We start from the raw sequence: 15,794 nt of genomic DNA, 5'->3' as shown, positions 1-15,794 counted from the left end.
AAGAAACTCGCCATCAGAATACGATTTGATTTGTCATCTTATCACACGTATTTACTTATTTGATTCACAAATTTAACACTATATAACTTTGTTGTTCTTTATTTTTAACATAATATTAATTTATGCAAGTCTTCATATGTTTTTTTAAAGGATGGCGATCTTGAAAAATAATTTCCCGATCACGAAACATTGCCGTATTCAAAGCTACAGTTTCTAAATGTTTGGAATAAAAAAACGAAAATTTCTCAGAAGCCTTATACCATAGAACTAGTTAATGTTTCTATAGTAATTGAGAAGCACGTTAGGCATTAATTTTTTCAGCATTTTTCGTAATTGAGCTGCATTTGTTGTTGATAACTCCGTAATTAGTGTGCATATTCTCATCTCTCTATCACTGAATTGTCGCCTATGACGTCAGAGCAGTATTTCGCCGAAATCCGACTGAAATATGCATATTGCCATATTTGAATTTCAACTCCTAATATCTCTTAAAATATGCTTTCAACAACGTTTATTCTATTCAGTATTTTAATAAACAAGGTTGTAGATAATATTTTTCATAAAATTACGATTTTTGAAAGATCATGCGATAAGTCCTTTAAGACTGCGTCTAAATCCTTCAGGAAGCTATTAACACTGCTCACTAAATCCATGGTAGTTTAATTTATGCAGTTAGAGTGATCTGTCCTTCGAAATACAATAAATGAAGACACAATTTAAAATAGATTGAAGTATTCTTCAGCACTTCAGAATTGAAGTATTCAAGTATAAGGCTTAGCTATATGGATCTCGCTGACAGGCATCAGATCATGCTCGACGCTTCGCCTCTCGTTTGATCAATCGACGTGATATATATGCCTCTTTGGATCAAGTTACTGTTTTAATATATATGTACATATATATTTATATCTAGATAGTTATGGTTTTTGACGAGCGAACGGAAAGACATACAATCATACTTAAACGAATATGTCATTCTCTTCCCGTCGGAGAAATATTTTCTGTAGGGAAAATGATGGCAAAATCTTAGTTTTATTTAAATGAGTCCCTCGTGGGTTTCATTATTTCTTTGTTGATAACTAAAACGAAAGTAAAACGTTAGCTTTTTCATCGAACAGAGCAGAGAGAAAAAGGTCATTTACATGAAGTAAAACAATATGATAGATTGATAGATGACATCTGTTAGATAGGCCTAAACATGTAAGTAATCTGTGTAGATGATGATGGGAGAAAAGGTAACTGAGTAATGTTAATAATATTAAATAGTCAATTTTAAAAAAAAGTACAGTCGATACTCGTGACCGACCGTGACGGTCAAAACATGTTGTACAAACTTCCTCCATTCATCCAACTAAGAACAACAAAACAATAAAACAGTACATGTAAATAACAGGCTTATCAACTGAAGGGAGATAAATGATTTAAGTAATAAAGTACAGCATTGACTTGCTTGTAAAAGTTGTCATAAACAACAGTTCTATTTCTCATGGTCCAGTCAATTTACTTATTTAGCAAATATGTGGGTCCAACGTCAAACTAATTGCAACACAAATTATTTTGTTATAAATTAAATCTAACATATACAAAATATTTGTGGTAAGAAATCCAAGACAATCTGATGAGCTATGGGAATTAATATAGAAAAGGGGCATAAATCAACCAATGATTTGCTGAAGTAATCGAAAGAAAATTCCGGGTTTTTGTTGTTGTTGTTGTTTTTTTTTTTTTGTTTGTTTTTGTTTTTGAAAGCACAGAGTTGTCCCTCAGAATTAAAATAGCTGAGGACATTAAAAATAGAAGGGGGTATGGGGTTCCTCCCTTAACAAGGGTATGAGGTGGAATACCAGAGTAACAGGGGGATTAATGAAATGTCATTACAAGCTGGATTTCCCCAGCCCCGGGTCTTAGGGACAACCCTGAAGCATAACCTTATTTTAACTTTTTTTAATTGACACAGTTCATTATTTCAAATAGATGATATAATTTTGAAATGGATATTTTGAATTTAATTTCATACTTTTTGTTAATTTGCAAATATTAACATTTTTAATAGACAGTGAATACAGACTTTAAAAAAAAAAGAATAAAAATAAATAAATTCCCCTTAGATTAAGATTTAGTATGCATAGATCATTTCATTTAGTACATAAATACTAAATATAATTTTGAAAACATATCCTTAGAGATTTAGAGACAAAATCTGACCTATGTTTTGATAGCCTCTACCCTAAATTTTATCATTATGAGGCAAGGAAATGCAATATACACTCTGAAGTGAGCCTAAACATTTGTAAAAAATAATTCTTAGGTTTGAAAGTTTTACTGGAACCTGTAAATGTCATAATACACAGTTTAACTCACTCCTCTTTTCACCAAGATAGAAAAATGCACTAACACTTTAACCAAAATAAGATTTTGAAGAATTATCCCCCTTAATTTCCTATAGTAATTTTCATAGAAAATTAATAACTGGGTGAGTTAGCCAAATAAGTATTTCCCCTTATCCAATTTTGTTAGAATTTTTATTACAATTATTTTGTGCATTCTAGAGTTGATATATAACAAAAGAAATTGCATTGCAATTAGTTTGATGGTAAATTGACTGAACTAGTATTTTATTCACTGTGAAAAAAACAAATCATTGTATGGGAAACAACTTTTGCTCTATACTCATTGTATTCTTAAAGTTTTTTGACTTGCCAAGATAGCTGAGCGGTTTAGCCGTAGATCGAGAGTTCAACTCCAGGTTGAGGCAGAAGTGATATCCTTATAAAGTGAATTTCTTTGTGCTTTCTGTATTAATATTCCTTCACTTAGGGCAGTTATGTTATTTTAAGAGTTACTGTAAATTAATATGCTTTAAAAATAAAATTAACTTTTAATTAATGCAAAATACTTCAATGCAATAAGTATGAATAACGATATATATATAATTATTTTAGACGTTTTTTTCAGCAAAGCAACAAGCCTTCAGCCCTTTGCCTAGTGTAATATCCATTAGTAGCAAAAATATATAAAATGAACTTAATTAATATTCTACATAATTGCTTAAAAAGAATTTGAGATGCTCTCCTTTCATTTAATTCTGCATAAAGGGCCTCTGATAATAGTAGGCGGTTTCTTGTTCGTTCTCCATTACATCTCTGACAATGCTAGGATCATCATTTTTTTTCAATTGATGCAACAGAGAGAGAGAGAGAGAGAGAGAGAGTTTATAAAATTTTGAAAAAAGTCATTGTGCAATAAAACCAGAAGTCCCTTTTGAGAGATAACTCTACTGGTTTTTACTTAACAAATGTAAACAAAGGTAGCAACAAATAAAATAAGAATCCTTGGTTAAGTGTCTTTTTTTGTGATTGCAAGTGGTCAAAAACTGTTGTAAGAAAAGCTTTTTGAAAGAATTTAACAGAAATTTCCAGTTTTAGTAACCATGATTCATAGCAACACCTCTTGGTAAAGATCAAAAACCAATTAAGATGATTATGTACTTTAGTAACGTTTACTTGTAACCAATTTTTATTGAAATCAGACCAATGCTGTAGGAGGAGAAGCGGTTTGAAAGAATTTCACAGAAATTACTATTTTTAGTAACCAAGGCAACATCGTTCATCAAAATCAACCCCCCCCCCCCAAAAAAAAAAAAAAATATGCGTCTTAGTGTAGACAGACTACTTGTGTGCCACGTTATATTGAAATCAGATCATAGGCAACATCGTTCATCAAAATCAACCCCCCCCCCACCCACCCCCCCCCCCCAAAAAAAATATGTATCTTAGTGTAGACAGACTACTTGTGTGCCACATTATATTGAAATCAGTTCAAAACTGTAGGAGGAGTAGCATTTTAAAAAAAAATTTTTTCAGACGAACAGACTAACGGCTAAACAGACAGACAGAACAGACCGACAATTGACACTTTAGTAATCTACTTGTGTTCTCAGTTATATTGAAATGAGACCAAATCTGTAGGAGAATAAGTGTTTGAAAGAATTTCAAAGATACATATTGTATTTCTATTTCTAGTAAACAATAACAATGGCAACAATGGTTTGTCGAAATCAAAAACCGAGTAACCGACACACAAAATTATTTTCCCAGTAAAGTGTATTCTACCAAGTATTATTGAAATTGGCTCAAACTGTAGGAAGAGTAGCGTTTTGATTTTTTTTTACGGAGAGACAGACGGACGGACGACGGAGACCTTACTATCGCATAAACTTCTCTGGTCTCTGAACAGTAGAGCTAAAAAATATTAAAGAGAAATGTATTGCAAATTCCCTTAATCTTTACATTTTAATTTCTAGATTGAAATCATCATCTTGACCATGACACACTTCACTTCCTACAATGGAAATACATAATGGCTACTACATTAAACCGAACAGAGCGGGAACGGCTGCTGAATTGTGGGATATGTGACCGTAGATTGACAGAACCACGCCTGTTAGACTGTCTTCACTCATTTTGTACAGAATGCCTCGTTATCAAACAAGAACAGACATCCAGCAAAGACGTTGTCGTTTGCGAGCTTTGTGGGAATCATACAAGTCTATTAAACCAGTCGATTGATTCCCTGACTCCGAATACATTCATCATAAACATCGGAAAAGTGGACGAAATTCTTCATTCTAACCGTCACTTCTGCTGTTCATTCTGTGAGGAGCATGGGAAGTCTGAAGAAGCGAGTTCTCTCTGTTTGACTTGCGGTGATTGGTTGTGTCTCACGTGTTCAGAACGTCATTGCGGGACCCGGATAACAAGAAATCATAAAGTAGTTAGCATCAATGATGTCAGAGAAGACCCCAAATATTCGTCTGAACTACGTAAGCTTCATGAAACTAAATGTGCCCAACATGACGAAAAAATTATAGAATTCTGTTTACAGTGCAGAACTCCAGTTTGTTTTGAGTGCTTTCAGACAACGCACAAGCAACACGAATCAGTGCCGCTCAAAGATTCTGCTTCAAAGGTGCAAGAAAATCTCTCGAATCTTTTACAGATGTTCGAGAGTATAGTGGAAGTTGATGAAGAATTTGAGAAGCAAATTGCCAAACGACTCCAAGAGGTGAAAAATAAAGAAAGGAGTTTGCTGCAGCTCGTTGAGGAAACCCGAGATCGACTCATTCAAGAAATACAGCAACAGGCCACTGCAGCCGAGTTGGCATTGTCTCACCCGTTTGAGGTTGTAAAATTGTCATTATCAGAGGTATTAAAATCCGTACACAAGCGCTCAGAAAGTACACAGAGATCACGACTATTCTGCGAAATCCTTCTACACCAGGGCTTAGCGGAAGAATCCGTTCATTTTAGAGAATTACTTCAAAGGGTCAAAAGCGCTGGTTGTAGAAGAGAAAAAATGGAGTTTCCATCAATTCCTGTTTTGAAACTTGACATATCTGATTTTCTCATTCCAAAAATATTTGCTGTTCAAGAAGAAAATAAAAAGGACAATAGCCAGCAAACGGATGAAATTGGAAATCAAAAAACCGCTCGACTTGTTGGTGAAAAGGATATACTAATTCCAATTGGCGGTTTTCCTGATAGAAGTATATCAAAAACGAGAGAAAATATTGAAAGTCCAATACCTAATGCAGATGAAAATGCAGAAAAACAAACTGAGGAAAAAATTGAGAAAAAGACTCCTGTAGAAGAAGGTGCATCTGGATTTGATTTCATGTTATATGATTCAGATTCTGATGAAGAGATTACAGATGACGATGATGATAAGGATGAGTCGAAAATTAATGTTTTATTACCAACAGAACCAGTAAAGGCTGAGAAAAAAGCGGAGCCGTCTGGTGACGACATAATTCGAACCATAAAGGTCAAGGATTACTCTTACGTACCTTTAAGTATTGGATCCGATAAAGCCCCAACCGTCGTTCACGATATTTGTTGGCTGACAGATTCGGCTTTTGCTGTTGGGGACCAAGCAAACCACAGGATTAAGGTATTTGATGATAAAGGATTATGTCTCTGGTTCAAAGATTTACAGGAAGGGTCAATCGAGAGGATCGCATGCATTGACGGCGTGATTGCATCTGACTACTCATCTGGCGTTCACTTAGAGACCAGATACGAATCATTTACAAAGATATATTGCTATACACCTACCCGCACTCATCCATACCCCATAGTGAAAACAAGCAGAAAGGATGTGGTTATAGGAAATAGGGATTTTACTGACCTCAGATGCTATAGTACGAAAGGGAAAAGAATTCGGTACATTCCCATTGGTAGAAAGGTGGATATAAATTACATTGCTCAGAACAAAATGCAAGATTTTATTTGGACTGAAAAACGATCAAATTCTGTCACTAGATTTCACGAGGGACAAAAAATGAGCGTTCTATATAAAGGACTTCCTCACTGGAAGCCAGAGGGCGTGGCTACGGATTCCGATGATAATGTTTATGTGTCGGACCGCACCGGTGGCAGTATTGTCAAGCTGTCTCCTCGAGGGGATCTCTTAGGGATCCTAGAAGTCCATCCCCCAGGACCTCGGGGTCTGTCTATTTCCAGCCGGAATCAATTAGTTGTCAGTGACGATGAAGGAAATGCGTGGATAATGTGGCTATAAATATCTTTATAGGATATAAGTGATTAAAATCTGAATTGATTAATTTTTAAAATGGATATATAAAGAGATCTTTATTTTTTATTTGATCTGTTCGTGCACCAATAATTAAAAAGACTGATTCAAAATTGGAAATGTCTTTAATAAATATTAATGCTACTGAGTGTGAATGGTTAATTTTTTACAATTATAAGTCTATTCTGAAAGGCTGATATTATACAGGGAATCTAGAACTCCCTGCTATAGGGGTGTATTGATGTTGTTTTCTCTCTCGATGTTCTTTCAGATGTTGGTAATCCGGAATTTCTTCGTATCTGCTTTTCGGCTCTTCGTATGAATGTCTGACTTCCTGAACATTTCCTTCTGGTCTAGAGGCGGCGTTCTCTCGTGCCTGATGTAGTGGGTTATATTCATGACTTTCATCAGCAACTTCTGTCATTTGGTATCGGTCCGATTTTGTCCCCCTCTTTTCCCCAGGAAGATGACGTAATGACGTCACTGATTTATCTTGGGCAGAGGTGGGAGTAAGATATTGTTCCTGCAGAGGTCTAGCGTCCTTTCCTATAAGTCTATCATCAACGCTACTCTGTGTTTTGAATTTCTTCTCTGCAAGGTGCGGTGAAAATATATTCAAACTATTTTAAAACAAAAACATTTGAATACATCTGATCAATATTTCAATCATAGTTACCGTAAAACAATTTTGATCTCCTGGTAAGAGCACCTGCCACGGTTAAGCATATAATTCCAAATGACACCCCTATCGCCCCTATGATCTCTCCTTGGTAGGATTCTGTGCACTTACAATCAGTCGTCTCAGAGAACAGGTCTTTGTAGGATATAAATCAATGCAATTCGTCAATATTTTAATACTTTTAAGGCTAGTGTTTTTCTGTGATCAATGTTGTATTCTACTTACCAACACAGCCGATCTTGACATCACACCGCTGAGTTTCGGTGCAGTTGCACCTATATCGACATCCGAAGCCGTAGTGACCACACTCACATCGCTGCTGGCAGTCTTTACCATATCGACCTATACATGCTGTAAAAATTTACATATCAATATATAAAACGGTATTAATCTATACATGCTGTAAAAGTTAAATATCAATATATAAAACCATATCGATCTAAATTAAACATGCTGTAAATAGTTACTCATCAATTTATAAAACCATAAGACCAAGTCAACAAGATTGAAATATACAGCAACTTTTCTTTAACCTTGTTATGGTAATTTTAATGTTTGAATTTAAAAGAATTGATTTAACATGATACAAATTATAAAAACTGTGTCAAAACTTAGACACGCCAATATAATAACCACATCGATCTATGCAATGCGAACGAAAAACTCTGGTCAATATTATTAAATTCAATGCGAAAAAACCCTTATAATTGGAATGGATACTTGATTAATAATTATTTACATCATGTTTTTCAAAACTGTTTTAAAATATGAGGAAGTTGTCTGAAGAGTTGAGAAATACTTTTTCAATAGGAATAACTTGTGAGAACACAAAAAAACTTTGTTCAAAACATTTTCATTAAAACTTGTTGTGGATATTTAAATATCAATGATTTTATTTAATTATGAAGTCCAAGACAGTGGCTTCATTATCTGTACCTCTAAAACGTACTTTTTAGCTCACCTGAGCCGAAGGCTCAATTGAGATATTCTGATCAAAATTTACCGTTGTCTGTCTTTGTTGTTGCTGTTGTTGTAAACTTTTTACAATTTCATCTTCTTCTCCAGAACCATTGGGACAATTTCAACAAAACTTGGCACAGAGTATCTTGGTAAAGGGGATTAAAGTTTGTTCAAATGAAGGGCCACACCCTCTTCCAAGGGGAGATAATTAATAAAAATTATGAATTGGCTGGGGTCATTTAAAAATCTTTTTCTCCAGAACCCCTGGGCCAGAAAAGATGAAACTTGTGTGAAAGCTTCCTGACAGAGTGTTGATTAAACTTAATTCAAATCATAACCCCCGGGGCTAGGGTAGGGCCACAATGAGCGAACAAAGTTTTACATAGGAAGATACAGGAACTCTTCTTCTCCAGAACAACAAGGCCATGATTGTCATATTTATATGGAAGCATCCTCAGCTAGTGTAGATTCAAGTTTGTTCAAATCATGACCCCTGGGGGTCACAAGGGGCCACAATGGGCGATCAAAGCTTTCAATAGGTATACCTATAAGATGGACCTGGCACAGACGCTCTTTTTTCAGACAGTGTTATTGAATAATGAACTAGGGTACTGTTTGAAACAAATGATTTTGCACCTTGGTCTGGTATAAACCACAGCAAGCAATCTACAGCACTACAGAGTTACACAATCATGTAGATTAGGATAAACCTGATATAGATTTTTTAATCAGTCTGTAAGTCAATCATTTTGTTCTAAAATAGATACATAATGGAAGGGTGGGCCTGGAAAAAAGTGGGGTGGGTCTTGACTTCTATCCTTCTCCTAGCTCCAATTCCGTCATCTATACTATTTTGAATTTCCTTTTTCTTCCTCTGTCCGAGTCCAACCTTTCCTATTTTTTACTCTCCAAACTCTTACCCCTCACATTCAGCCCGTCATCACCAATCAAAACACTTATTTTGTAAATGTACATGTATTTACAAAGAGGTACATCTCTCTCTAGAATATAATATTTATATATTATAATGTACACTTGACATGCACAGTTGGTTGCACATCTGTTTAGATAGTTCAATAGTTTGCAAATAGTAAATGAGTTGTGTCCCTTTGTGGGATTTTTTTCTTCCCATTTAGTACAATCCACTAAATAATTGTGCATCCTGTACTTTTAACCAAAAGGTCAAGACATAAATAGTGAAATGAATAATATTTTCTTTGAACTTATGTCCACCATGGAAGGCATTGTGGTGTTCTGAGATAAATTCACGGTGTTTTAAAAATTATTTTGAATGTATTGGCAACTTGATTTTGAGGAAATCAAAATTAATGATACAAAAAATATATTCTGATGTCAAATAACAGTAATACAACCAAAAAGTAACAAATTTTATGGGTTTTCTCCAAAGATGGAAGCAAAGGGCCAGACAAGGAATATAGCTTTTGAAAAATGTGGATTAATCATTTTCAATTTAGAGACCTACGTTAATTTACTCCTGTCCAAGATTTGATATTCATATTGTACAACTGTATGGAAATTCAATACTTTTGCATAATGCATGGTGTATATTCAATTTCAAATTGTGACCCCAGTACCTCTCGAGGAGAGTGGAGGCTAGGATTGGGCCACATTTGGAGGTTATAAATGAGGATATATATATATATATATATATAAATATATATATATATATATATATATATATATATATATATATATATATATATATATATATATATATATATATATATATATATATATATATGAAAAAAGATTAATTGAATTTGAAATTTGACACTATGTTTGCAAAATTTAATTTAAATTCTTATTTGAACATGACTTTGTAACCGAGAAAGTAATCTGAAGCTCATAACTAATAGAAAGGTAGCGTGGGGATATACATTTGGAAAAAAGATCCATTGAGTTTGAAGTTCGACACTCTGTTTGCAATAATAAAAGCAGTGGTGTAATGTAACTAATTAATTTTTTTTGATTGAGCTAGAGACAAAACTTATATATTTAGGAGCATTTACGTCATGTAAACATTTTTATACATTTTTAATTGAAAATACAGTAGAACTCAGTTCTCATAAAAAGAGTTGCTTATAAGTAAATCTCAGTTGTTTTAGGAATTAAACTTTTATGCATTCCAAAATACATGCAGATATATAGAAACTTATAGTAAGCAAAATTGGCAAAAAAAAAGAAGCAAGATTGGAAGTCCTAGTAATTTTTAAATTCCCTATAAATTAGTTGTACTCTATGTTCTATTCTGTGTGTACTAATGACATGTTTTAAAAATACTTTTAAAATGTTGTATATTATACTTAGAGGTATTTGCTAGTAATGAGCATATGGTCCTCCATTATACCATACTGATAGCTTCTCAACGATTATAATATATGAATGATACATGCAAACAGTTAAAAAAATCTAGAAAAAAAATACATGTAATATTAATTGTAAAGGTAGAGATCGATATATATATAAATAATGTTATTATTAATTATGCGAATCAGACTAGCAGAACCAAAAAGCACATTCAGCTATGTTTTTTCGGCTTATCTTATATTTCTTTAATATGTTCTGCTAATTTATAGAATAAATGTATAAAAATGCAGTGGTACTAAGGAGATAATTAACCAAATGCTTTTGAATTGACAGAATCTGACATTTTTAAGTTTCACCGTAGACACAGATAGTATGTCATCACAGAGTTCAAACTTCAAATACCAGAGTACCTATATCCTCAGAAGATACATGCAAGCAGATTTGCCAATTGTACATATAAGTAAATATATGAATAATTTTTTTGACACTTTAAATTTTACAATACTAAGCTGAGTATATTTAATTTAATTATTCCCACCAACGCCAGAAGCTTAAGTAAGCTTTTTCAGTCAAACCTTTCCCGTCTGTCTGTCTGTTGTAAACTTTTGCATTTCGTTTTACATCAATAGAATCACACCTATATGTTAATTTCAACCATTGCAAACTTAGCCAGTTAGCACAACTCATGTTTTTTTTATGTCTCAGGTTAAGGAAATTCAAGTTTACTCAAATATACGGACTAACCATTTTCCAATTTAGAGGAACAAGAGAATTAAATTATTATTTGAACATGACTTTGTAACCGAGAAAGTACATGTAATCTGAAGCTCATAACTAATAGAAAGGTAGCTTGGGGATGAATATATATGAAAAAAAAAAGATTCATTGAATTTGAAGTTTGACACTCTGTTTGCAATAATAAAACATGCAGTGATGTAATGTAGCTAATTAAACTTTTTGATTGAGCTAAAGATAAAGATTATTTATTTAGGAGCACTAACGTCATGTTAACATTTTTATACATTTTCAATTGAAAATACAGCAGAACTCGGTTAATTCTCATAAAAAGAGTTGCTTATAAGTAAATCTCAGATCGATATATATATATATATATTTCCATTTCTATTTGTTTTCTCTGTGATAACTCTTTGAAAGTTAGGAGAGTTGATTTCTTGATCACTCTATCGGAATGCAAATTTCGCCAAGCGAAAGGTCAGGAGCTAAGAAGGCCTAGGCCTAATATGCATGTAATTCTCGTGCAGCTGTCTTTGTGTTTGACGTCAGTGGGCGGGGACTATTGAAATTGACATGTGAGGCCTCGTGTAATTTAAATCTATTATATATAGTCTACATTTTTAAAATCTAAATTTACAATTTTATTTCACAATGAAATGGAAATATAAGGAATCACTGTCTAGTTAGTAGAGTATGCCAGGGACATCAACGATAGTTGGAAACGTGGGATAATTTATGCAGGGACATATTTCTTAAATATATATATTATCCCATAGTATCGTTTATCATTTTTAAAATGTGGGCGCAAAATCTCTTTTTCAAGGAGGATGGTGGTGTTGGGTTCCAACCCAATATTTTTCTAAAACATTAAGAAATTACCATGACTAATATATGATACAATAAAAAAGTAAAATGTTCTGTTTGAAAAGAAAGTGTATGTGTGTGTGTGTGGGGGGGGGGGGTCCTCGTGCCCCCCCCCCCCCCCAATACTACGTGCCTACTTTTTATACGTTATTTAACAGTTTACTCACAACATGATATATATTTTATAATGTTAATTGCGGTATGAATATTTTATATAGGTGAAATTAGCGAGAGATGGCTCCTGGGTGATTCAGCATATCCACTTAGACCATGGATGATGACCCCATATTTACAGCCTTCTACTCCCTCGGAGCATCGCTATAATGCTTATCACATGAAAGCAAGAAACTCTGTTGAAAGATGTTTCGGCGTGTGGAAGGGTCGTTTTCGCTGTCTGGATAAAACTGGAGGTCCTCTGTTATTTCATCCTTCGAAAGCATGCAAGGTATAAACCAATAGTTTTATGGAAATATGAAATGTATACTTTTAAAATCCAATTTTATGATTTGACAAAATCTTCAAATTTTAGGTGATAGTAGCGACAGCGGTTTTGCACAACATGTGCATCAATCACAGAATAGAGTTGCCTGAGTCCGAAGTACTTCATCCACAGGATAATGATGACCTATGCTATAATGGTACAATGAATGACGGAAGAAGAACAAGGGAAAGCGTCGCCATAAGATTTATTTAATTTTATGACATAAAATCCGTAAAGCCTGCAGGTACAATGTAGTACTTAAGCACTTTTTGAGAGTCACACACCATAAACCCCCTGGAATGCCTCTCTACCTCCAGATCAAATCTTCTCTGTTCCAGATCTAGTCTTCTTTCTTCTAATTCCAGCCTTTTTTTCTCTACCTATTAAAGTATAAGTAAAAAAACATATGACAATAATAACTTGTATATTGTACTTGCTTTTATAATTGTACTCGTGGAAAATAATATTCATTCAGAAAAAAAGAATTATACAGTACTGATATTTTCATCAAATGTACCTCTAATCTCTCCCTTTCTATTTCCACTAGGTCGTGTGCCTCATCATTTCCCGAAGATCTTTTCCGTTTCCTGGAAGTGTTCTTTGACGTGGATTCTATCACACTCTCTTGTTGGTCGCTGAATGGAAACAATGTAAATTAAAGACACTTATGATATTTGTTTGGGAATAAAAGTATATTGTGTCATGGTGAAAATTCATTTATCTTATAAATTTAAAAACACATTGATTATCACCTATCAGCAACGAAAGTTTCCTGAAGACTTGTATTGGAGGAAGATGGGCCAGCTGTATCTATTCCCCCAGGAATTCCTTCTGTTGCTGTCTGTCCCATTGTCTCCAATACTCTTACGTCTGTCGCACTCAGTTCCACTGCTGAAGATGGCCCTCCTCCTGTTTTGGTAGCCTCCTTCCTCGCATACGATAACCTTTTCTTTGAGTCGCTGGAAACATTCCTCCATTTTTTCTTAACATCTTCGGCCGTTCGCATCACTCCACTTACCGAGCTTACCTTCATTTTAAAGAAATAAAAAAAAAATAACTTCCTAAATTATGATGTAAGAATATGTATATAAACATAAAATATAATTCTTAAATTAAAAAAAAAAGATATAAATATATATATATATATATATATATATATATATATATATATATATATATATATATATATATATATATATATATATATATATATTTCACATGTATTTTGCTACTAAATGTGTGGAAAACTATACGGCATTCAAAACACCATATTATGATAGAGAGAGAGAGAGAGATTTACCTTTGATGCCACACTGGCCCATGCTCTTTGTTTTGATGCGTTTGTAGAAGTGTTGTTAAACGAAGAATTAAGCACTTCTTTATGATTCTGAAATTCTTCTATCAAAGTCTCGATTTCCAGACTGGAAAAATTTGGTTTTCGAGCCATTATCTTCCGTAAACGAGAAGCAAATCCCAGTGAAAAAGACCGTGACAGATTTTTAAAGTCCCTTGGGACAATTGTGACAATAGCTAGGCGTGATTCAAGACATAAAAATATTCAGTCTGTGAGTACATATCACACTCACATGTAATAACCAACGCTACTTGATGTACTTTCATACTGTGTAATTTTTTAATTCAATACATAAGAATGACTTAGCTAAGACCTTGCTTAGTTCGCTTTATGTTACGGTATAAGACATACTTAAGTAGTACTTAGGCAGGTCCTAAAAATGTGCTTAACACTTACTTAAGACCCTACTTAAGTCAAAAACTTAGCATGCTTTATGTTACGACCCCCAGGTGATTATGACCAAGAGGTATTAATCCTACTTAAGGGCCTAGGGTAGTCATAGTTAATTTAAAAAAAAAATATCGTCCATTATGAATTTCAATAACCTGAGATTGTTCACTTTTATATTTTCATGTATTCCAACAACACCCTCTCAACAGAATCCTCAAGATAAATGAGAACCTCAATAAAGAAGATAGAAAAAAGATCAATGGTTTTAGTTTTCAATGTAGAAATTAATGTCACAATGTCTTTATTTAGACAGGGGGTCCAGAAAACAAGTTTCGATTCTTTCAAATTCAAAGTTATTTTTGCATAATCATGCATTACTTGTATCTGGATTAACTGACTAAGTAAGAAAAGATATTAAAAATCCATGGTAAATGTTCAAGAAAAATTCATTTGCAAGAAGCAAAAAATCATTTGCAAGAAGCAAAAATTCTGTTTCCAAGGAAGGATAGAATTAATGGATTGATCTTTGGGGCACTTATAGATAATAGCTTGATATTAATTTCTGGAGTACAAAAAATATGCTTGTCTTCGCAATATGATTTTCATATGAAACCTGGGTTTCTTTTTTCACATGAATTTTGTGCAAATTTCTTTTCGCATGAATTTTGTGCAAATTTCTTTTTGCATGATATTCGTGTGAATTTCTTTTCGCATGATATTTCCTGTGAAAATTGCATGATATTTTCGTGCAAATATCATGCGTGGCCCTTTTCATCTCCTCATGCAAAAAATTCGCATGATATTCGTGCGAATTTCATATGAAGTTCATGCAAGCCACTTTTACCTGTATAAAGAGAACATTAACGTTCACTAAATTTTTACTTTAGGAAGATGTACTTTCTTTTTCTTTAAAGCCGAGGCCCAAAAGTGGTGGTGGCACTTTTCATTTCATGACACTTACTACATCAAAATAACAAAGTTACTACATTCTGACACTTAATTACCAAAGTACTTACCTTTCTCAATGCTTTATCAGATTATAGATGCCTGTTTTTATACCTGAAGCTAGAACCCTTACCTTTGTATGGTACTTTTTTGCCAGACTACATATGTTTATACATATATTGTAGCAGATTTTACATTTAAATGACATTTTAAATAGATGTTCTTTTTAAGAATACTTACGTCTACATGTGCATTAACAGAATACTTACGTCTACGTGTGCATTAACAGAATACTTACGTCTACATGTGCATTAACAGAATACTTACGTCTACACGTGCATTAACAGAATACTTACGTCTACACGTGCATTAACAGAATACTTACGTCTACATGTGCATTAACAGAATAATTACGTCTACATGTGTATTAACTGAATACTTACGTCTACACGTGCATTAACAGAATA

At 33.6% G+C, this 15,794-nt stretch overlaps 2 protein-coding genes across 2 annotated transcripts; one reads left to right on the top strand and one right to left on the bottom strand.

Moving 5' to 3' along the window:
• The first annotated feature begins 1,123 nt into the window (after positions 1 to 1,123).
• LOC133191038 (E3 ubiquitin-protein ligase TRIM56-like) lies at positions 1,124 to 6,684 on the top strand. Its single transcript, XM_061326696.1, has 2 exons — positions 1,124 to 1,200; positions 4,304 to 6,684. Exon 2 carries the CDS (start codon positions 4,360 to 4,362, stop codon positions 6,577 to 6,579), a length of 2,220 nt encoding a protein of 739 aa, XP_061182680.1. The 5' UTR covers positions 1,124 to 1,200; positions 4,304 to 4,359; the 3' UTR covers positions 6,580 to 6,684.
• A 6,702-nt stretch (positions 6,685 to 13,386) lies between these two features.
• LOC133191320 (myb-related transcription factor, partner of profilin-like) lies at positions 13,387 to 14,085 on the bottom strand. Its single transcript, XM_061327068.1, has 2 exons — positions 13,939 to 14,085; positions 13,387 to 13,665 (listed from the first exon to the last, which is right to left on the bottom strand). The coding sequence occupies exons 1-2, from the start codon at positions 14,083 to 14,085 to the stop codon at positions 13,387 to 13,389; spliced, it is 426 nt and encodes a 141-aa protein (XP_061183052.1).
• Positions 14,086 to 15,794: the final 1,709 nt, after the last annotated feature.

Source organism: Saccostrea echinata, unplaced genomic scaffold (assembly GCF_033153115.1).
Source record: "Saccostrea echinata isolate AGI-Se365-2 ecotype Australia unplaced genomic scaffold, CSIRO_AGI_Sech_v1 ptg000023l, whole genome shotgun sequence".
NCBI classification, from domain to species: domain Eukaryota; kingdom Metazoa; phylum Mollusca; class Bivalvia; order Ostreida; family Ostreidae; genus Saccostrea; species Saccostrea echinata.
Note: the sequence above shows the minus strand (reverse complement) of the source record. Positions and strands in the feature narration are given on the sequence as shown.

What these genes read in the sequence shown, in the direction of transcription:
- LOC133191320 (XM_061327068.1), bottom strand. Translation starts at nt 14,085, where the DNA reads ATGGCTCGAAAACCAAATTTTTCCAGTCTGGAAATCGAGACTTTGATA. An exon ending in GGGCCAGTGTGGCATCAAAG is followed by an intron (nt 13,666 to 13,938) that starts GTAAATCTCTCT and finishes TTTAAAATGAAG; the next exon opens with GTAAGCTCGGTAAGTGGAGT.
- LOC133191038 (XM_061326696.1), top strand. Translation starts at nt 4,360, where the DNA reads ATGGCTACTACATTAAACCGAACAGAGCGGGAACGGCTGCTGAATTGT.